At 36.1% G+C, this 25,072-nt stretch overlaps 1 protein-coding gene across 13 annotated transcripts in view; it reads left to right on the top strand.

The window, feature by feature from the left end:
- fmnl2a (formin-like 2a) overlaps nt 1–25,072 on the top strand; it is a 49,555-nt gene that overhangs the window by 2,025 nt on the left and 22,458 nt on the right. For 12 of the 13 annotated variants that reach the window (XR_008963114.1, XM_057335540.1, XM_057335546.1 and 9 more), the window contains exons 2-6: nt 16,613–16,696; nt 17,109–17,189; nt 21,084–21,160; nt 23,451–23,534; nt 24,700–24,852. Coding sequence is in view for 12 of the 13 variants with exons in the window: in XM_057335540.1 (XP_057191523.1) it covers nt 16,613–16,696; nt 17,109–17,189; nt 21,084–21,160; nt 23,451–23,534; nt 24,700–24,852 (479 nt within the window). In the remaining variant the exon portion in view is untranslated. Of the gene's footprint in view, nt 1–4,013; nt 4,072–16,612; nt 16,697–17,108; nt 17,190–21,083; nt 21,161–23,450; nt 23,535–24,699; nt 24,853–25,072 lie in introns of all 13 variants that reach the window. The other variant, XM_057335542.1, reaches the window with a different exon arrangement.

Genomic DNA, 25,072 nt, shown 5'->3' with positions numbered 1-25,072 from the left:
CTTGGCAGGCTGCGATTGAAGCATTAGGAAGACTGTAGAATTGTAATCGCAGCTTTGATGAAAATCCACAAGCCTACTGAGTAATTGCCTTACTGAGTGACATAGATCCTTCTAATGGTCAAAGCTTATGTTTTAGTGCTGCTTACTCTGAGAGGAAAATATGATGGGGATCAGACTAAAGAATATGGTCTGTGGAGTCACAGTGAAATATAAGAGAAGATGGTACTTTCCAAGCAGGGAACAGTGATTATACCACAGAGAAGTTTACACTTTGTATGGGTGTGTCTTTAATTATATCAAAAAGTTGAACCTTCCCTGAGTAAAAAAAAGTAAAACATTTGCTGTCACAATGTTGGGGAGTCTCAGTGGTTATCTGGGCATTGCTGTGCAGTTACTAAGGTGTTCTGGGGGAATTTTAGGGTGTTCTAAACTGGAAGCGTTGCTTGCTTTCTGGCTCAAGTCAATGGCGTTCAACCACAGGCTTCTATCTGGTCCACAGACATATTTTGGTCCCAGATATGGTATGGTGAGGAGTGAATTTAAATAATGTGGAATTTGACCTTTTATGACTGATTTGAATGTCCCGGTTCTTAAATGCTAAGATACTGTGATTAAATAAACAGACAAATGTGTTGGCACACTTAGACATCAACAGTCATCATACAAATCTAAACAATGGTGACAATCATCAAACTAATTCAGATGAGCTGCAATGCATGCTGGGAGTCACGAATGAGTTTTGTATTTGCATTGCAGCATGAAGCTTTCTTTTGTTGATTGTCACCATTGTTGAGATTCTTACACTGATTCTTCATGTATAATTGAGTCAGCAATTTCAACATTTTTTGAGTGTAATGTGGAATAAAAGAGAAGCATCTAGTTTGGTGTCTTAATATGATGTTTAATCATTTTTACATAGTTTGTCAAAGATTATTTAGAAAACAAAGGTGTTTTCAGCATATGTCCCAATAAACACTGCAAAAAGGCATTACATTTAAATTTAGCGATAACTCTAATAAAAAATTATTTGAAAATAAATTATTTATGATGCATGTTTACATTCCATCAATGTGGATAAAATAGATCATATTTCTCATTCTTTGCAAGTTACACCATTTGACATTTTCAGGTACCTTCAGTCTGAACTTTCATAAAACATGGTGCAAATATTATTTGTAATTACTCAAAATCAACATGAATACACTAAGTACGTTTTAAAATATCTGATGCATGCTTTTAATACATGTTTTTAAAAGATTTTTATATTTATTATCTTGCCAACCCTTTTTTATCACTGACCCATATTTAGATGTGGGCGTGGATGTTTTCTCTCATTCATCTGATTTCTGCCTCTTTAATTTGAATTTTTATTATCAGGATAAGCGTAAAGCCAGATCAAAGGTTACACAAGCTTGTCAACAAAAGAGAACAGCGTCATTGCTAGTTTTTCTCAAAGCACTCATCCTTTTAATACAGTAAAAGGGAGTGTCTTTTGAACTGGTGTCCATTGAGACAGCCCCTTTATTTCTGTATGCGCTGAAATACTGTTTTGAAATCAAAGCTCAAAGGAACACAATATGTGACCTCGGCCATGAAAGTAAGGCTTGAGGCTTAATGTGCTTTGCTATTTTTCTTTTGTTTTGTTCTTAACGGTGACTTTGTAATGTTTCAAAATACTTTCTCTTATCCCAGTTTAATAATGTGAAGAAACAAGTGAAAGGCCAGAAAGATATTCAGATGCAAGATATAACTCTACTGCCATTATAACCACATTGTAATCTTTATTTGTACTCACGTGATGGGTATTGTTAAGTTAATGTGACAGTAACAAACCTTAGTGCTCAAGAGGATGATAGAGTTAGCTAAAGTTACTTGCTTTTGGCTGATATAAATTCATCTGTTGGGTGGATATCGCTGTTAAAATATAAAAACTATACACACTACACAGCCACGTTTGCAATTGAGTAACGTATTGCAGACCTGAATGTGTCTCCAGGAGTCAGTCTCGATACCACAGCGATGGCACGCTGCCGTTTCTTCATGGTAAAGAATGACAAAAATTGCTTTCAAATGAAAAGGAATGTGTCCCACAATACATTTATTGTTCGCAAAAAGTCAAGTTTGCCATGAGTTATTAATCCTAGAACCAACAGGATAGAGCTTGTTCCAAAACATTAGACTGACAGCTTGACTAGAAGCATTACAGCTTTGTTTTTAAAGAAGTTAAGAAACTCATAAAATAATATTTAGACACCTTCACTGAATAAGGGCCTTAGATGCTATTTTTTTAAACAAATTAGTTGGAAGAATCTAGACCTCCAAGCCTCCAAAAATTAATAATGTGAACACGTTGAGCTGAAAGAAGTTGCTTTAGATTTATAACAATGCTGTTGTTTTTCATGAATCTCTCTCACCTCTTCCCTGTTTTGGAAGTGCATGAGTACCATCAACAGGGATCTGATTCCTTGGGAATGCAAAAACGGATTTATAAAATACCTTGAATGCACTTGTAAGTACATGGCTTAGGAGTCTGCCAAATGCCGTACATGAAAAATGTGAGGTAAACATGTACAGTAGCTACGGGCACATACAGGCTTGAGATTTTCTGCTAGTTGGTTTTGTAATATTTTATTCAAACATCATTCCAAACATATTATTTGGAACTCAAAAGGAGAAAATCTAATGGAAATCTGGTGGTTGGATTCAATACAAGGAAAGTGTATTATACAGTATTATATTATGGCTTACAGTTGATTGTGTGGTGATTATTGTATTGTTCTGTATTTCTGTTCCGGAGAGGATAGACTGGAAGTAATAAGCTAATTTGGTCTTGGGTTTACTTGTCAACAGTTGTTTCCTCACGTTTGATAGCAAATTCTATATCTTATTCCATCTTTTGACATCTCAAACACTGAGATTTCCTGGTTTAACAAGGACACTTGCAAAAATAGAATTTGTAATTTTTCTTCTTTAGTAGTAGGCTTAGGTTTGGATGTATGGGTGCGGGTGGGGTATTACATACACAGCATGCATCTCTTATGGAGTGGTTTTCTGTAAGACAACATACATTTTTTTGTGGTCTGGTCTCTAAATTCTAAATTCAGTCTCAGTTCATGTTCAGTCATCTGAAGAGTAGGTAGGCACTAGGCAGTGCTTTTGAGCCGGTGTGCAGGCCACACAGAGCGAGCCGAGTCTTAAGTCCTGTATTAAAGGATCAGTCAGCGTGCTTTTGTTTGCCAGATGCTGTGAATTAAACACGAAGGCCGTTTCTTCCTGTAAAGAGGGGGGGATTTTTCCTCCTATACAGGCCTTACTGAATCCCTTTAGAGAACTTAGCTCCGGTTAAAAATAGAGGAAAAAATTCACATAAATGAAGTTGCACTTATGGGGTTCAAAAGAATGACGGTTTTCAGTCAACAAGTTGGTTGAGTGTTCACCCAATAATTCTGTCATCATTTATTCACCCTCATGTCGTTCCTCATGCTGTGCAACATATCAAAAATATAAAGTTCATTTTTACTCTGTACTTGTGTTACGTTTTATGAAGTTAGATTTCATACTTAAACTTTGTTGTTTACTGATACAGAGGACAGAGATAAACACATTGTCCTTTTGCAACTGATGTTTTTTTGTTATTTGGCCTTGTGATGTCATTTGTAGCCTCATGGATACACTAACCTTCTTCATTATGCGTATAATGTGTCTATTGTGCTGGCAAGGTAAGACGACAGTATACAAACTCAACACGCTGGTGAACAATGGTGACAGTGAACGTATGTGCACAATGTGACTGCTGCCAGACAATATGCAGAAAACAGCATAGCGATGTCAGCCACATGACATCATAGGGTGAGCATTTATTATCTCATCATGTCTGTCATTGAAAGGTTGTGTTGGATTTGAGTTTTGCAAGGCAGCACTGTATTAAAAACATTCTAGGGGTTGTTCTCAAGAAGTACATTTCTGCTATTAAAGTGACCCAAAAATGAAAACTCACTCTCTTGTCATTTCAGACCTGTATGGCTTTCTTTCTTCCACAAAGCACAAAAGACGATATTTTGAAGAAAGTTGGTAAGTAGCGGCAGTGGCACCCATTTACTTCTTTTGTATGGACACAAAACCAATGCAAGTGCATGGGTGCTGATTACCAAGATTCTTCAAAATATATTCTTTTTGCGTTCTGCGCAAGAAAGAAAGTCATACAGGTTGGACCAGAGGATGAGTAAATGATGACAGAATTTTCATTGTAGGTACTTTACAGTCTTTGTTGTGCTATGTATTTAGTGTGTTATATGCAAACACATGAATAAATATAATATACTATATATAATGTTATAATATATAATGTTGTGTTGTGTTGTGTTGTGTTGTTACATTGCTGGATCTGAAGAGTTTGGTTCCAAAATGAGATAACTCCATTTTTAAACCGTTTTTTAATTTGTTATTATGTTTTTATTGTGTGTTAGTTAGCTGTATTTTTTTAGTTATTATGGCTTAAATTGAAACAAACCAACTGCAGTTTGATTGATATGAATTGGAATGAACAATAAAAAACCTGATTTTTGAAAGTTATCTCATTTTGGAACAAAACTCTTCATATTATTATATTATATTATATTATATTATATTATATTTAGGGCTGTCAAATGATTAATCGTGATAAAAAAGAATAAAGAATAAAAGTTTGTGTTTACATAATATATGCTGGTGTTCTGTGCATATTAATTTTGTATTTATAAACACACACATAAATGCATATATTTAAGAAAAATATAAAATATAATAATTAATAAACTTTTATTTACAATTTCAATTATTGGTAAATATAAATTAATACATTTAAAATTTATAGACAAGTATGTGTATGTTTTGTCTTTATAAATACAAAATGAATATGCACAGTACACAGATATATATTATGTAAACACAAACCTTTGTTCTGGATGCGATTAATCGCGATTAATCGTTTGACAGCCCTAATTATATTATATTAATATATAACATAATATAATATAATATAACATAATATAATATATATTATAACGTGAAGATGCTTTCTGCTGTATAATCTAAGTCATGTTTCTCTGTGCTGTGTTTCCATGATTAATATTGTGGTCACAGGCCTGTTCTCCTCCTGACTCTTAATTAATCTCAATGAACAATAGCTGCTCGCCCTTCAGCAGGGGCTTAAAAACAGCTGTGAGTCCCGTGCAGCAGCCGGAGAAACACAGAAAGTCTTTATTCTGTCTCAGAGCAGAGCCTGGCACTAACCCTGCCATCCACTCCTCCTTACTCTATATTCATCCATCCATGCACTGACCAGCGGGGTTATTCAGGGTCTTTGATTACATGTGGTCTGAGCGACAGGCTGTTCTCTGAGCTAATTGGCCATAGCGGGGAAGAATCTCAGAGGGCAGAAAGCCAGTGGTGTAACACTAGCGCTGGATAAAAACACTGCATATTCAGCAGAAACTGGCTGCCATGGCTGGTGTGGTGGTGCTGATGTTGATAATGATGTAAAACTGGAATGTACTTTGCAATAAGAGCGTTCTGACACTGGTACTGTACAGCCTTTCCATTGGGGTTGGTGCCGGAGTCCTGGGCCAATGTCCAGATCGAACCTGAAATCTTGCTAGCCTCAAACAAGGCAAGTTGTGACGCAAGTAGAAATAGCTTCCACTGCAGACTATGGTTTGAAAGGTTTTATTTGAAGAGTTCATTTGCAAAAACAGAAAAACTTTTTTTTTCTTTAAAAAAAATATTATTTTTTTTAATGTGCATTCCAATTACATAATATCAATCAAATTAAGTAATAGTAACTCAAACGTATAGCTAACACAATAAAAAAATGAAATGATTATTTTTAAAAGCCTTCAGAGTTTTTAAATTCCTATTTTAAATGAGTTTATTTTGTGTTTTCTCTTTTTGAATGAATGCCACTCAGCAGGTGAGGTTAGGTAGGCAGAGAGAGAGAGAGAGAGAGAGAGAGAGAGTTTGCAGCCAAGACAAATGGGCGCTGAATAATTTACGATATTATCATACGTAGCGTTAACACAATATTGATAATCATGGCTTTTAATATCAATGTTATTGTCAGCATCGGTATGCTGTGACCCCCTACATATAACAATTAGTGCTGGGGAACAATTAACATTTTGAATCGCATTAATCACATGACTTTTCTGTGACCAATCGCGGTTAATCGCATTGTTAAGCGTAAAATTCAATAATGAATTCAAAAGTAGTGTGCACTTTTATTTTAAAAGTACTGTTATATGAACAAAAGTGCAATAAGATTTGATTTGCAAACACTTTAAACAAATAATGTGCTTTTTTACAACAGTATTTCCTTTACATAGTACAATTTTAACTTAAAATATTTCTTGTCAATCTCAACTTAAACATTAATGTAATCAAATTAATTATAAAACCAAAGCTAAGGGCATTAACATTCTGTCTAGTTTGATATAGAAAAACAAGTTATAATGATTATTGATTTTCCAAATAATCCAAATAATCTTAAAAGAAAGTACTTCTTGGTAGGTGGTATATATAAGGTTTGTTTTCAGTTCACAGGTAATTCCCTCTCTGTTTACGAGTGAGACTCTGCCCGTATGGCATGCATTAAGTCACTTAAAATGAATTCACACGCATTACCTGCAGGTGCGTGTGGTTTTCTGTTACTGCCTCCCACCAGTGGATCATGTACAGTGTATGCTGCCATTTCATAGTTATACTAGTAGTGCAAAAGAAGTGTTGATTTTACAGATCCATTGTGATAACATCACACTGACTCCGATATCACCCCATAAAAGGTCCAAGTCACTTTTACTTTCAGTTTTATATCTGATTATAGACTCCAATGAGCTAAATGTGCAGTGAAGTGTTTGTACAGTATGTATACTGATTAACTCACGCATTGTTCACCGACCTTCTTGACTTAATGCCTCTTTATTGTGTCCTACACTCCCCAGTCTTATCACCTCTGCTTTGTGTCTGTATGATGATGTCACATGCAGGCTGGTCAATGACTGGCTGCTGGGCTCTCTGTCCTGATCAGAGTCATGCAGTGGATTATGGGTGCTCCCGGGATCATGGTTTTGGCCAAGGGGACCGCTGTGAGAAACTGCAGCGCGGCCTTGAGCTCCGTGCACAGATGGTGTGGAAGTGTTTGCTTTGGCTGGGTGATGTGTTCTTGAATCCAGATGTTATTGTGACTGCAAAAGGCACTCGAGTGTTTGATTAGTCAAAGAGAGAATGATAAAAAGAGAATGGTGTGTTTGTGTATACAGAAAGATTGCAAATCTGTCGGTCTGTTTTGCGGTGTCTGAGATTTACTCGTGCATGTTATACTTTTGTTCGCATATAAAGTTGTCACAGACGAAACAGGGTTGTTAGCTGATGCATGGTGTTTAAGAGCATAAAGTCCCACATTCATTGCATTCATCTTACAGAAGTAATGACCTGTGCGTCTGCTTAGATTCATTTGACCGCTCATCCTCGCAATCTGCTCGTCTGTTGTCTCAGTCTGGTAACTCATGGCTGTTTCCGGCTCAACCCAGGTGGGGAGGGCAGTCAACCGTCATGGGCTCACTACATAATGATGAGGTGAACTTGTTGACTTGACTTTATTTGTTGACATGATGTTTGTTATAATTTTGGAAATTAATCATTAGTCTTGCAGCAGTTTGAAGAGCATGTTGGTAGAGCTAGTCTCTGCAGCCACACTGTGAAAAAAATCCATAAAAAAACGGAAAAAGTACTGGCAGCTTATTACACAGACTTTTTACCGTAATTAAAATACGTTAATTGACTCGACTTCCTGGTCAGGGAGCTGTCTATCCAAATCTCACTAACCAATGAGGGTAAAGTGGCCATAAGTCCCGCCCACACGTGAGATTTGTGCCAGAAAGGCGAACGGAAACTTGAGAAGCGTAAATGAAAACTCTGGCAGCGAATTCAAAACTATTATTTGCAAAAACGAAACATTGAAAATTGTTAAGAAAAATAGTAGTTTATTTGAGTTTATCGTTTTCATTATCAAAGTGTTTTTTTTTTTTTTTTTTTTTTTTTTTTTTTTTTTTTTTTAAAGTTTGCGTTCATTTTTTTTGACACAAAAGTAATCCCATACATAACTGGTACTTATATGGCTGTAAAACAAAAAGTAAACATCACTAATAATACAAACTAACATTTAACTTACAACTGTTGTGATTACTTGCATGTCAATAGTTTACCCCAAAATGAAAATTCGGTCATCATTTACTCACCCTCTTGTCATTTCAAACCTGTATGACTGACTTTCTGACGCAGAACACAAAAGGAGATATTTTGAAGAATGCTGGTAACCGAACAGTGGCGACACCCATTCACTTGCATTGTATGAGTGGCGGCACCAATTCAAGTGAATGGGTGCCGCCACTCTTCGGTGATGACAGAATTTTCATTGTTGGGTTAATTATCACTATAAGATTTAACCAAATAAAATGTAGGTACTTTTGACAACAATATTTGGAACAATATAGGTGTCAAAAGAGAAGCAGTATGATGAAAAAAATGTGCTTAATCGCCTTTAAATCTTCCAAGGATTCTGAAAGTCATTCAGGTCTGACAGGGATCGAAGGAGTTTAGGTGGTATGTTGTACTGCTTGGTGCCCTTTTTTGCTGCTTTGGATCCACGTTCTGGATTTATACCCGGCAGGCTCCTGTTCTAATCACAACAAAAATGTGTCACCTTACTTGGCTTGGAAAAATTAAATAAACTTTAAAATGTTAGAGATGCAGAAAGTGTGCGTGTGGGTGTGCATGTGTGAGAGAGAGTGTGTCTGGTGTCAGTAGCCATCAAGTCTTCAATGCTGATCCTCCTGATCATATGTCTTCTGTCTTTGGTAGTGGTCTCCTCGTCTCCTTTAGAACAGAACTATTAGTAAGACAGTAAGAAAGAAAAAGAACAAGTTCTCACTCATGATATGGCAAGTAGCTGTCTAATAGACTGATTTCACTCCGCTGCCATTTTGAAATCGAAAACGAGGCAGAGGTGGGAAGAAAACTGTAAGAACATACAATGGTTTGGACTAACATTACCATCGCGTGTCTGGGACACAAATAAACAAAAGATGCGTTTACTTTAAAAACAACGTTACAGTAAATGTGCGCGCGAATGAAACCCTTTTATGGCAGTTTGAATTCAGAATATGTGATGGCACGGCTTAAGTGGTTAAGTGAAACAGTTCTTGTGACACGCATCCTATGCATACAGTATATTGTCACATTTAAGATTTTAGGTTGGTTGTACAAACCACTGCTGTCTAGCCGTCTTTCCGATTTTCTTCCCACCTCTGCCTCGATTTCGATTTCAACATGGCGGTGGCGTCAAATCTATTATTTGAATAGTTATGAATGCAGTTACCCTATGAAATACAGTTTATGTCACACAAAAATATGTAGCCAATAACGTTACTTGTAAATGCTGTGGGTTCGTTCCAATTTACTTTTTAAACGACGACTGTTTTAAACAGGTAAAACAAAACTGTGTAGCATTACGCTACCAAATCAATGGACAAAGTCCAATATCAGTCGCGGGCTAACGTTGCATTACATTCCACGTTTCTTGAGAGCTAATTCATTACGATGACATACAATTAATTCATTACCTCGTCCATGAACATGATGGGCAATCTCCATACGCCTCTGGATGGTGAAAACGACATGTCCCATAATTCCACTCCCCTACATAACGTCATTTAGCTTCGCCTTTTGTTGTTGTTTCGAAAGTGCGCCATCTAGCGGTCCAAACGTTCCATATTGTGGCTTTAACAATATCCATCGAAATTCACTGTTGTACTTTGCATGGCCGGTTCAGTAATAATGGTAATAAAGCAGTCGTTTAATTGAAATGTCGTGTTAATATTTTATTAAGAGTACTTACCAGTGGAAAAACTGGCTGTGCTTATATGTCCATGACCATCAAAAGTTCGAAAATGTATATAAACGGAAAAACACCCATAACACATGTTGTTTGGAAAATTTCCGTTAAAATATACAGTCATTTAACTGTCAATGTACAGATTGTTTTACAGTGCAGATTCTCATTGTTGCTTTTTTGTTTTCCCACTGTTATTTCATGTGAGACATAATTTGCCAACCACAAAGGATTCTTTCGCTGTAAGGGAAATTGGTCTGCTTGGATTACATATGACATGCTCTCTAACAGGAGATTAATCACCTTGGCAATTATAGCGTTAAGGATTTGATGAATTAGATGTCACATATAAACTCTCAGAGATTTATTTAAAAAAAAAATGTTTTGTTGTTTCAACTAAAAAACAAAGTTACCATTTTGAGTTATTACAACTTAAAAATATTGGTTAACTCAATGAATTTATTTATTTATTTTTTTTTTTTTAATTGACTTTACTCAAAATTTTTAGGCAGCCAGGTAAATTATTTTTTTAAGTTTGAAACAACATTTTTTTTCAGTACTAAATCCCTGTTAATAAAGTGTATGAATCAGAAATATATGATCAGTTCAAGTAGTTTTCTATTTTAAAAATTGTGACAAAAAAAGACAGTTTTTGAAAGATGACACACTGTGTAGGATTTCCAATTAAAATGCACAAACCATCAGTAATACTAATAATACCCGTCAAATGGAGAAGGAATGGCTCGTTATGGAACATAAAAAAGTTATTATATTTAAATTTTCATGTGCAAGTTTATGAAGAATATGAACTGGTACTGTTGTGAAAATGCTTTAAACACTTCTAATAGACCTCACAAAGGTAATTAAACCACCAAAGGTGACATATTTGCTTTCAGTATGCTGAAATCGTTTGGTTAAAAAATCATGGTAAGTTTGACATTGGCATGACATCTTCTGACAGATACACAAGTTCACATGTGCCATGAAGCACTTGAGAATAACATAATAAAAAAAACACATTATTATTATTATTATGATTGATTATTGCTAAATATTTGGACCTAGTTAGAGATTATATGACCTAGTTAGAAACTCAAAAAATTAAGTTCTGCCAACTTTAAGACCCAGCATCAAAAGCACTCACACTCAATTCACAATGATTTCCCTAAAAGCTATAGTATTTGCATCTGAACTCTTAGATCAGTTAACCTAAATCTTCTTCTAGACCTTTACTAACCTTTGTGTGTTTTTTTTCAAGAATTAAACCACAAATTCTTCAACCAATAGGTTAGAATCTCCTGGCACTCGTATCAAGCACATTCTCTCATTCCCTGTTGTTAATGCTTCTTTGGCAGCTGGTTCAGATCAGTTCAGTGTATTCTCTGTAGATGGATGAGATGTGACACTCTAAAGCATATGAACACAACATGACTTACATCTCGGACTTCATTGGCTATAGCTTACAATCACGGGCGGGGTTAATGAGCTGTGTCAGTACAGTGTCTCTGTAGATGTAAGCTGGAACATACACTCTTCACAATTAATACCGCCCTCTGAATCTTCAGTCTCTTTTTGTTGTTACGACCACATCGTAAATCATGCACACTATCAGTGTAAAACAGTATGCAAGATTACAATAGTTTAACATACTTGGGCTCTTACTCAACATAAAAGAGTTTAGTTGGTAAACAGAAAAATAGTAATAAATATGAAGCTGAAACTGGCATTTTAAAATTATTATAATTGATATTAATTAATTAACTAACAATATTTTATAAATGAATTAAGGTAATTTTACAATTACATGGAAATGCGAAGAATATTTGCTAATGAAGTTTGAGAAACCAAAAGATGATTTATTTTGTCATGAGTTCCAAAAATAAATATCTTCTTAAAGGTAAAATACATGGAGAAAAGTATTGGGATGCCCTCTTCTAATAAGCATGTTTACTGCGTCTATTGCAGTAAAACAATTATTATTGCTATATCATACAATACCATATTAAAGAAATGACGAAAAAGTAGTGAAACCTGTTTATTAGAAGGGGGTGTCCCAATACGTTTGTCCATATAGTATATACTTTTTCCAGCAAAATATGTACTTTTAGTGGATGTTAGTATGTGAAAAGAGCCGTGTGAACATATGTAAACTGGAGTAAAAACTTTAGGTTGTCACCTCTCATAAGTGAACCTGTAAGCTTTCATTTTCAAACCTTGAAATGACTAAAAACAGAAAGACAAAGCACACATGATAGGTTACAGTATCTTTAGCACAGAATGGCTAATAGCAGACTATGATAGCATCAGTGTTGGGTAAGTTACTCTGAAAAAGTAATTAACTACTAGTTACTAATTACATACTCAACAGCGTAATTAGATTACTGTACAAATTACTCTCTCTGAAAAGTATTTAATTACTTATTACTAATTACTTTCTATATCCTACATCAACCTTGATTAGTTAAGTGATTCAAGGATAGACATGAAACGGCTCTTTTAATTCATTCAAATAAATAATATAAAACTACATAAAGTTGTATTATTAACTGACCAAAGTATTACAAATGTGAGAATTATACATTAAAGCATGGATTTTAAAGTTGAATTTTGATGTCAATTCCACTATTGCACACACAAATATTACACAAAGTATTTAGTTTAATTACATCAGAAGTAACTGTAATTAAATTACAGAAAAAATTTAGTAATCCCTTACTTTAATTTTTCAAAGGAAAAGTAATTGAATTACAGTAACTAATTACTTAGTAACTAGTTACACCCAACACTGGATAGCATATTTAAAAAATCATTCTCTTAATGATGCTAGTAGTAGCAGTAGACAGAATATATGTTAAATTAGGTATATTAGTTGGCAGTTGTTACCCAGACGGTATTATTAAGACCCCGAGTGATCACCCATAGGGTTTATTTTGTTATAATGAGGGTCTAACTGTGCAGTATTCCACTTTGGAACAATGTACAATTGCCAAGTTAAAAATTGAACAGATATGAAGTATTAATTTTGAGTTGAAGTGTGGTGATATACAGTAAGGGAAATAAAACAGATACAATTTGAAAAACGAGGCATTAGCGGGGATGCACCAATACAGATTTTTGCCTTGTTTTTGAATTTAACGATTTGCTGAAAGACAGACATAGCTTTGCTATGAAACACTACAAGAGTGTCCGTAAAGTACTGGTTTCCTCATTTAAGAAAGTTTTCTCTCTTACATATGTTGTTCTTTTTGGGGTGCATTGGGGGTCTTAGATTACGTAGCTAATCCGCAGGCAGACGGGGGACACCTGCGCAGCGCCCCGCAGAATTGACCGGATTACGGAAACATGTTGCAGTAATTAGGGGATGACACACGCCACCTGGCCAGATCTGTGAGGAGATGTAGGGAGGAAGTGGCCATGCCAGAAAGGCACAGAGGATCGAGGAAAGAGAAGTTTCTGTCAGAGGTCTTGTGTGTTTGCAATCACCCATATTCTCTTTCTACAGATGTTACTGATACTCAACATATGCTCTTCAGTTTTTGTCTAGGCTGTAGTTGAAGTACTAAATACACAAAAAACACACAATCAGGCATTTGTGAAAGGATCAGCTGAATATTTGCTGCTTTCAGTGTGGGAAGCAAAGCTAAAGAGAGCGAGAGATTAGGTTTGGTTTGAGTGGAAGAGACCGTCTGGAAGCCACCAGACACAGGAAAATGTGATAAGAGCAATCACATGCCTCACTGAGAGGAAGGAGCAGAGAGATTTGAGTCTGTCTGAGAGCAGCTGTCATCCACATGAAGCTGTTGTGTTCGGGAACGTCTCCTGGACTGAGATATAAAAGAGACAGAGACCATTTCACTGCCTGTTTGATAGAAGAGAAGAAAAATTCAGGGTCAGTGGTTGAAATGTGATGACACTCCAACTCAGACATTCACACTTCGTAAGATTTAGGCCACTTTTAATGTAAGCTCCATCCATAAATACAGTGCTCTGTTATACCCATCACATACTCTTTCCCATTGGAAAAATATACATGTCTGCTGCTTAACTCACTTCGCATTATTATTATACTCAGCAGAGTCATCAAGCCGCTCATATTAACTGATATTTACACCTAGCAGCAGAAAATGACAAGGATCCAACTGGGGCTTGGTTTCAGAAGGTTCTCTATAAAATGACTCAAAAAACTTGATCTTGATATGCCTATTCCATACTTTTTACAATTTCGAAAACAATCCTAGATTGTAGGACGAAAAATGCTGTGTTCACACCAAACGCGAAGCATTGCGTTTCTTGCTCTTAATTACTCGCGGGACTAGTTTGTTGTGCTGCGTTCACCCAAAACGCGAATTAAGCGAAAGACGTGAATACTGTAGATGCGAATGCGCACTGGGTGTCGCGAATGATGCGAAACGACTGGCTCGATTGACTTGATCGAGAAATTTGCACAAGTGTAAGATTAGAGCTAATTGACACCTAATGTTTGACACGTCTGGACGTGTGAAGACACCCCGTCGCACAATTTTTTCCGCATCACTCGCGCAAAAATAATGAACTATTCCTGCGTGTAATAGAGAGCGAGGAATGCAATGTTTCGTGTTTTGTGTGAACACAGCATTATTTTTGTGCGAGTGTTGTGCAAAACATTGCGCGACAGGGTGCGTCTTCACACGTCCAGACGTGTCAAACAGTAGGTGTCAATGTGCAAATTTTTCGTTCGAGTTGAAAATTTCCAACTTGTGCGGAAGACGTGATTGCCGCGTACGCCGGATTCGCGTCATTCGTGTCGCCTGCCGTTAGTTTGCATCTTTTTGCGTCTTTGCATTGGCTTTGTATTGAATTTACTCGTGCAAAACGCTTAATTTAAATTTGGAGTGATCGCAGCATTACATTGGTAGGAAGTTTGATGGAATTGATGAGTGTTCAAAAATAGGGGTAAGATGTTTTCTGAAACCTAACACGGACGTGATTTTTCGTTTTTTTACTATTTACTTGATGGGTGAAAAGCACGTTATTGGATTTCCAAGCTTCACCACCACAACATTTCTTGAACTAGCTTATTCCAGTCTAGTTGTCTTTCCAACCATTGCTTACTTTAGTTTAACTTTAACATATCATTCTCCTCATGTTATTTAAGATCAAAGTGATGTTTGCTGCTGTGAATGATGGTACGTTTAAGACAGGGCTGTGTTTAGTGGTATATGAGTCCGGATGGGGAGCGTGTGCAGGTGGTTATTTGGACTTGTGGTTTGAATCTTTGGGACAGACCCAAAGCAACTACTGACACAGGTGATCAGAGTACCTAAACATTACTAAACAAAGTTAGAAATGACATTAGTTGCCTGAGTAAAGACAAGTTACACCGGAATATTCCTAACCAACATCAAAAAACAAATTTGCTTGGGCATAGTGGTTTACATGAGTGCATTTTTTACTTTATAATATTAATACATGTCTATAATTACACAGTAGGTATCTTCATTGTGAAACCCAGTCTGATGGATTGTTCCCGTGGGTGTAGATCATGCTTAAAGTCTTGGGTTTCCCTCTGCGTCCGACAGCTGCTCTTTTGAGGCTTGAAAACACGACATACCCATCCGCTTTTAAAGCGGCTCCCTGGAAATCTACACAGAAAGAACAACAAGATCAGCCCACGACAACACCGACAAATAATATGGCTCCCGTACAACAGATTTTTCCAAATGAAGATGGAATTTAACAGTGCTGGCTGCGTTTTCCCATCAGTACACAGTGGGACGCATGTGTTTGTGTTTGGGTGGGTGGTGTGCTCGCCTCTGAAGGGTGGGGTACGGATGGAGCTCTGGTGACTGCAGTGTTTTGGGGGAGTTCCATATAGCAGATGTGTAAAAGTAGGGCAGATGTAGAGGACAGCTCTTGTGTAATAACTGAAGAGAGGAGATGGAGGACTGTGTGGAGTTTCAGCATGTGTGTTAAGCTTGAGAATCTACAATAACATTTCCTTCATAGGGTGTTTAAAACACACGCAGGTTCAGTTTGTTGTGACATTTGCAGTATCCAATGAACAGTGAACTCTCACTTTATTCTGGACATTTATTTTCCATTTTTTTGTTCTTTATTGGCATATTAAAGTCTGTGTTTTTCTACAATTATGAAGAGTTGTATTTGCAACATCAGTGTGCAATAAACATTTGTGATCGGGTTATGGTTGCTTTTTGCACTGATGGGGGTATGTCCCAGCATTTGCATGGAGTTGATTAGCCGTGTTGAAAGTGAAAGTGTAATTACATTTTTATGAATTCTAGCCTCATCTACACTGGCAGCTGGGGCACCAGAAAAACAACTAAAATAAAAATTTTCCCTGTAAAATTACAAATTTTCTTGTAAATTTGCGGTATTTTTTTGTAATTTTACGTTTTTTACCGTACTTTTTAAAATACATGAAAAATCGTTTCTTTTTACAGTGTAGTTTATTTATTTTAAACAAACAAAATCCTTGAGAACTTCATAGTACAAAATGGCTTAAGCATACCCTTGCCCCTGTAAAAAATGATGGGAATTATTTATTATTTTAGTGTTATGTAGTATTATGTATTGACTCATTAAAATAAGCCTTGGCCACATCTGTTGTAGGTATTTGGATTTTTTTTGGTTAGTTTGAAAGCGATATGTAAGATAAATATCTTTGACTCTGGTTCGTGTGTCTTTATACAGAACTCAATGAATCTGCCTCCAGACAAAGCAAGATTACTACGACAGTATGACAACGAGAAGAAATGGGAACTCATTTGTGACCAGGTAAACCACTCTTTCCCTACATCCATTGCCTCAGTTTGCCCGTCTTTTATGGATTAAACAAAGAGCAATTGGTGAGTATTTGAGGATTTTGGTATAGCTATGATCGAAAGGTTGAAGGTTTGTTGCGAGGGTTGGTTCAAGTTAACCAACCTTATAACGGCACACCGCTACGATGACGTTTTCATTCTCTGATAGTTTGTCTGTGTCCATAGCAACTCGGAGTGTTTATGTAGTATTATGTTTTAAAAATAAATATGAAAACATTTAACAGAGTAGTAGTTGTAGTTTGTGTAGTAACATAGAAACATTTTGCTCTGTGGAGATGTCCTTTTACAATCACACACTCACAAACCCAATGCCACAATGACGAACATATGCTTTCAAACAATAAATATCTCTCTCGATCTTCCAGGAACGATTCCAGGTGAAGAATCCTCCTCACACGTACATACACAAGTTGCAGAGTTATCTTGACCCAGCTGTGACACGGAAGGTGAGTTCTGATTTGATTCCTCTCCCTGCGGGGCTGACCTCAGCACTTGATAACATAATCTGCTTAGTTAGAGTCCCTCCGTTACACTGCAAACCCGAATAAGTTGGGAAAACTCAAAACATTTGAGGTAATCAGTTACATCAAGATGTTCCCAATTTTAAGCAGAACTATCAAGTTTTGAGTTTGTTGTACTCATGCATGTTATTTCCTCTTAATTTCGAACATTTAGTGAGGTAACTCCTTTTTTATTCACAGTTAAATAAAAGGTCTTATTAAGACAACCTAAAGATTTCAGCTACATCAGCAATTAATAAATGATGCAACACACACCTAAGCATAAGCATCACTCTTCTGAACGATGGTAAAAAATTCAACAAACTCTTCTAAATATCCAGTATAAATGAACATTCATCATTAACAAGGCTTTATTCTATCTATTCTATAAAAACGCATAAAATAACACTTCATTTCAAAATTTACTCTCCTAATGCAGTCTCATGCAAAGCATGCTGGGAACTGAATTCTCAACAGATCATGTTGAACTAACTTATTAACTCAAAAGTACGAATTAGTTATATGAACTCAAAATATTTAAGTTAGTACCATTTTTTTTATATAAAATGGAACTTTGAACATTCGGGTTTACAGTCACTGTAAGGCCACGATCTACTTCCTGCTAGGGTGAGTTTGACTTCCTGTATGGGCAAACGATGTTACACCTTATTTACAGTTGCATTCAGAATAAAAGTAATTATTGAAAGGGGTCATGTAATGAAGAGTCACATTTTCCTTGTTCTTTTGACTTGAAGGAGCGATATGGAGATATTTTAGCGGCATCCGCCCTCCCTTTCGAAGCACTACGGTGGCTCTCACAGGACATAGATGTCATCGCGTTTTCGCTTTTTTTGCAGATGGAGATAGTGTATTTACAAAACACTGTAGAAACAGTAAGAGAGGATGGAAACTAGCCAGAATAAGCAAATATGCAGGAACAAGACACTGAAAGAAATAAAAAAGCGTATGGAAAATATTAGTAGCCTACGCATATATATTTTGTCTCAGCCAAAATTATATTATTATCTTTCACAGATTTTATGCTTGGGAATATTTTTGAAAAATCTAGTGATGTTCCTCCGGAAAAGAGGGAAGGAAATGTTCGTAAAAATAAATTATTAGCATGTTTGGCATAGTAAATTAACATCATAAATTGACTATATTCAAATAAATATATGATATGACCCGTATGAAAAATTGAGGAATAAGATGAGAGATAAAAGAAGAGGATGACGATTGATGATAGACCCGATGAGTGTTAAGGATAAGAGGTTAGTCGGGCTAGTTTAGTTGTTTACGTCTTTCTTGGTGAGCATGGGATCGTCGATGTTCTCGATGTCCTCTCATGGGCGTTACACATGCCAGCGGTTGACATCATGTCCTGCAGCTCAGAGAGAAAGAAAGAGAGAAATGAAGGCCCGTGCGGTGGGGGGTGAAAGACTAGAGGAGAAAGAAAAACATGAGGGGACAAAAAAGTGATGGACAGATGGATAGAAAGACCTAGAAAAAGTAGAGACTGTGTAGATGGTGTGAGGGAGGCACGCGCGCACACACACACACACACACACACACACACACAGTTATGGCTGTACATTCTTGCCACGGCTCTTTTCTGCAGACGTGAACAATCGTTACTTTTTGTGGCGGAGAGCTTTACATACGGTGCATTCCAGACTCTGCTCTGAGCCAATGAAATCGCAGCAGGATGAGGGTCATTCCAGAGGGTCCTGAAGAATGTCTCTGCCATTGATTCTATTCCAGGATGACCTCTGGAGATCTGCTTTCTTTCCCTTTCTCTTACCCTCTCTCTCTCTCCACAGCTGGGAATGCTTAAAGTAGAGGTGGGAGCATGAGCTCTACACACACACACACTGCATCAACTCCACATGTGCCAAACACACCCACACTGGGAACAACACAGCACACACTCCCCTTTTCCTCTCTTTACTCACTCTTTTGTTGTTTATTTTTGCATTTTTTTTCTTTCTGTCTGTCTCTGAATCCTGTTTTAAATAGTAGGCAAGATTTTAAACACGTCATATGGTGTTTACAATAGTATGCTAAAAGTTCCCAAATGATATTAGGGCTGTCAAACGATTAATCGCGATTAATCGCATCCAGAATAAATGTTTGTGTTTACATAATATATGTCTGTGTACTGTGCATGTTAATTTTGTATTTATAAATACAAACACATACACATGAATACATATTTAGGAAATATTTACATGTATTTATTTATATTTACCAATAATTGAAATTATATATAAATGTTTATTCATTTTGATATTTTTCTTAAATATATGCATGTACGTGTATGTGTTACTGTAATAAATACAAAATTATTATGCACAGTACACAGATATATATTATGTAAACACAAACTCTTATTCTGGATGCGATTAATCGTGATTAATCGTTTGACAGCCCTAAATATATCGCGGAAATAATTAAGAGACCTTTTCAAAGCATCATTTCAATTTTTCTGAATTTACTATTTATAGGTAGATGTTTAGGTAAAATTATCATTCTTGTTTCATTCTGTGAACTACTAACAATATTTTTACCAAATTTCACATACAAATATTGTTTCTATTTGCAAATCTGAAGAAACAGGCCAATATAACAGAAAACATGCTCTTTATTTTTTCAGACCTCAAATACTGCAAAGAGTTCATATTCACTTTTAAGCAATACAACAGTAATATTTCTACATGTATTTAGGGAAAGTTCAAAAAATATTTTTTATGTAATAACTTAAACCTGCTGTTCACATTGCTGTTGGATGACTTTATGTCACTCCTGATGTTTGATTTGGTTGAAATTCAACAGACACTAGACTGGAATGACCACAATACATCTAGAAATGCTGATTTGAGATGAAGAGTGGTCTCTTAATTTTTTGCGCGTCTGTATATATAGCATAAGGGAACTATTTATATATGTAAATATGTCTATAAATATTTAATAGCATACTATTTCTGACCGTTCTCTGTTGATATTTTCCAATCATAAAGTTTGTTGAAGAACTTTTCACTATAGTGTTGACGTGTGTAACTAACAAATACATGCATGTTAAGTTTGATGTTTGATTTTATACTATACAGACCCGAAGTCAAAATGTAAACTTATACCTTTTATCACGTTTATTTTTCCATGCAAAGTATACATAAGTAATTGGGATGTAGGCAAGTCTCTAACATCCACTGATGCAATCGTTTCGGCATCTGTCATCAGTGAATACGTGATTGATTATCAATGTGTTGTTCAGATATATGAGTCCTGCAGAACTGTAGTAGCTGAGTTAAGATCTGACTTACGAAAGCAATGCGTCTCATTGGATGGCTTTGTTCAGATGCACTTCACCTGACACGTGATTGGGTCAGCCACAAAGCCAGTGTAACCATGGCAATGGCATGAAGAAGAAAAAAGTTTGGAGTAGAGGCAGAACTGTGGGCCCACTATAGGGGATAAACGTTATGCGTGAATAAGCATTCATGTTCGTTCATTGATATGTTTAAATTATTCTTTTGTAATTAACGTGAAAAATAAAATTCTCATTCGATTATTATTACGGCAATTCAGTAATAATAGTCATCCTCTCCAGACTCTACTACGATGGTTTCATAAATATTGTACAATTATCATTATGTGTTTTTGCATGATGGTGATGAGAAACGAGTCTAAAATGTGCTGAGTTGTCATGACAATAATGGTCCTAAAATAGGCATAATTTTCTTTATGTGCAATAGATTTGAAAATTGTACAAAGATTAGTTCCTTCCGTGTGGGGCAGGATGAGATTATTTTTATTTCTCTCTTTAATTTCTCTCCTGTGCAGAAGTTCAGGAGGCGGGTTCAGGAGTCAACACAGGTCCTGCGTGAGCTGGAAATCTCATTACGGACCAATCACATCGGGTGAGTTTACGTACATTATATTTCGCTGACTCTGGATATGTGATTACTCTTCTGTGGACCATACAAACACTCAATTTTCATTACACATGAAACGTTTAATAATGGGATACTAGCCTAATCCTTATTCTATAATGCTAACAATTTTTTTACATGTAGCCTATGCGTGTGCATTTAAAATATTAACATTGTCGACACATGGCTTTGTTTACGTTTTTGCTTTTAATCTAGTTTTGAGTAGAAATGTTCATAATCACAGCTAATTTCACACTAGAAATGGATAGTCAGGCTGAAAACGACACATCTCGCATTGCATGCTGGGAACTGGGATTGACAGGAAGTGGAAAAATTTACGGAACTCAGCGAGGTCAGGGCCACAACAGAAAAATAGGAAGACTTGATGTTCCAGGTCTCCCCACACACAGCTCTTGCCTTGTCATGTCCTAAAAGAATGTTATTATAGTTTCATTATTTCAAGGCCAGTCCAGAGCAGATAACACACAGTCCTGTGATTATGAGCGGACCGTATGGTACTAAACTAGATTACACAAATGATCTATAGCTAATCTGCAGGAGATAAATCTGTATTATCCTGTCCACAGGGGGTGGACGGACACAAAACAACAAAACAGATCCTAACCATTACTATTGCTATTGTGATCTTCCACTTCCAATTGTGTCAAACGTCTACAGAAAATGTCTACTTAAAATATTCATTCCTGATTTATTTTTTGCAGTTACGCCTAAGGGATGAAAAATAAAGACATTCAGGGAGATTCAAGACCCTGGTGATCAGAATCAAATATTCCAAAGTGTCTTCTTTTAACAGTCAATGGCATCTATTTATAAAAATTGGTCAAATGCAGTTTATACAAAAGTGATTCAAATGTAGTATTTGTATGATAAACCAGCCTGATCTCACGTGATTTTGTAACTTTTGTACGAGATGGCTAATTTGAATGAATTCGTATGGCGTGGATTGTACAAAAGCATGATTATTGGAAAAAGTGGCACCCCTAACCACACTCCTTAACCTGGAAGCAAATCCTACAAAAACGCACAAAGGTCACTAAAATACAGTCTAACATACCAAACACAATATATACTTACATGTGTGTTAAAACTTTGTTGTATACAGATTTGGAACTCGAAGTTGAGTAAATGATGACAGAATTTTTGTTTTCAGGTGAACTATCCCTTTAAAAATGTAGAGAAAAGGTGGAACAAATCAGTTACTCTTCTGCAACCGAATGACAGGGGTGTAGTTTTCAGGTGGTGGCCTTGTTTTCCTTGCTTAGAAAAGGTGAAAACCAGCTTTTGATCATCTTTGGGATCCTTGCCGTTTTGTCGGTGCGTGTGCAGCGGTATTCTGGGATGTCTCTGCTGTGTCTTTGAAGTATCACTCACCGCTGTTCCTTCCAGGGAGAAATCCAGATACATGAAACCGTCTCTTTCAGAACTGTGAACTGTGCTGCCGCTTTGTGAACTACTGAGATCTTCGAGATTGTATGATACATATTTCATGTCTCAGTAGGGAAAGGTAGTTTGTGAATGCTGGGACACACTTTAAGAGTATCTGATGTACTGCATGTATAGTGTTAGAGTCGGGTTCTGCTTTTATATATATATATATATATAATGACTATTAAAGTGGCTTTATTTGGACACTTTTGGCCTGGGACACACTATGTGATCTTTAAATCTTAACTAATGTTAAACTGTGGAAGACCGCAGACATAAGGATGGTTTGCTCTGATTCAGCCCACTTCAATTTCAAAATCACCCCACATATGTCCTGGCAGAATAACTACTTGTGTGGTTCATAAAATTCATTATTTTCCGCTAATGTTTCACAACCACAAGCGTCGGAATACATGTCCTCATTTTAATATATCATTCAAAACCCAATGAGCTTATTAAATACGATAACAAATATATGTACAATATACAATGACACGGGCTTTTATATTTCACAGAAATTCACATATTTTTCATTGTTCAAATAGTTTAGGCCGGGGGTTTTCAAACCGGGGTCCGGGGACCCCAGGAGGCCTCGCAAGGAAGGGGTACCCAGAAAATGTAAAGGAAAAAAAGATACAGCAAAAAGTCATTTTTTAACAAAAGTAACGTAAATGTTACTTTACACATAGAAATTATCGATTGACTGAAGTATTTGCTGTTCCTTGGCATCATAAAGTTTGAAAAACCCTGATTTAGGCAACTGCGTATCAAACCGGGGCATTGTCATCTGATACCGTATATTTATTTCTGTATTTGCTCTCTCTGTGTTTAGGTGGGTGCGTGAGTTTCTGAATGAAGAGAACAAGGGTTTGGACGTGTTGGTGGAGTATCTGTCGTTTGCTCAGTATGCGGTCACGTAAGTCAGCCATGATTGTAGAAAACATGAGCACAGCGTGCACAATGAGTCCTTTCACCAGTCTGCTGCTAAACCTTTGTGTGTGTGTGTGTGTGTGTGTGTGTGTGTGTGTGTGTCTGTGCGCGTGTGTGTGCGTGTGTGTGTGTGTGTGTGTGTGTGCGTGGGCACTGAGTCAAATCAAGTCACAAGATCCCATTTATGACCTCTATAACTTCACAACCTGATAAGAAGTCATGTTGTGAAGTGTGTGTTGTTTGGAAAAGGACCGTTTTGTACTGTTTTCGACACCACAACACACTACATAACCATACAATAAACTGAAGACACATTTAGGATTCAAATTTATTTAACACGAATAATCTTGGAAAAAAATCCAAACATTTATTAAATGATTAATAACAAAAAGACAGTAACAATATTCAGCTTTTACAATGAATAGTCCACAGTATATAATACATTCCCACATATATTGCATTAAAAAATAATAATAAAGGATTTTTTTTTGTTAAGTAAAATTATATTATATGAAACCAATATCCATCAATAAAGAATACAAATATTTAGCGTTTGCAGTATTTACCTCGTTTAAAATGTTAACCTGTAAAGAAAACTCAAATTTCCCATTTATTTATTGTTAAAAGGCACACTCTTACAGAGGATTAACCTAGTCATTTATTTCTTATAAAAGTCTTCTAAAGCCACGGCCATCTTAAAATAACACATTTTTGCTTTGAAACACTCACTAGACAAACCCTTATGTCGATACTGCCTTAGTGCTTTTTTCAAAAATCATTTTTTATTGTGCATTCCAATTAATATCAATCAAACTGCAATTGGTGTGTTTTGATTTAAGCCATAATAACGACACAAAAATACAGCTAACTAACACAAACACAATAAAAACATGATAACATAATAACCTAATAAAAACATGTTTTTTGAAAAATTTTAAAAACTGAGTTATCTCATTTTGGAACCAAACTCTTGACTTATAAACTCCTTCTAAAACATAAATGTAAAATAACCATAAGTGGGTTCTAGCCAATACACACAAAAAATCAAGAGTGCTGTCCACACAGACATACAGTAGTCATTTAGATAAAAAAATATTAAATGCATACAGTATGCTCTATGTGCTCACCCTGCTGTCCTGTGTGTTTCACAGATATGATGGTGACAGTTCTGAGAACAGCACAGATAGCCCCATGGATAAATCGAAACCATGGAGTCGATCAATTGAAGATCTTCATGGAGGAAATAACCACACATTGTCTGTTACAGGAATCAACTCCAGAACTGGCAGACATTCAACACTAAGGTTTGAACATTTAACCAAGAAGTTGTTTTATATGGAAGCATATTGGTAGCAGTTTTCAAATTGAAATGCAATTTGCAAAATGGCAATGCAGTATGTAAAATGACAATGCATGTATGTCCTTAAACATACATTTTAAATAACATATGTTCAACATTAGGTGCAAAATGAAAATTCAATAATATTATTTACATTCCTACACTACTTTTAATATGTAATTTAA

The sequence above is a fragment of the Triplophysa rosa genome, linkage group LG6 (genome assembly GCF_024868665.1).
Source record: "Triplophysa rosa linkage group LG6, Trosa_1v2, whole genome shotgun sequence".
NCBI lineage: Eukaryota > Metazoa > Chordata > Actinopteri > Cypriniformes > Nemacheilidae > Triplophysa > Triplophysa rosa.
This window is presented reverse-complemented; position numbering and strand designations above follow the sequence as displayed.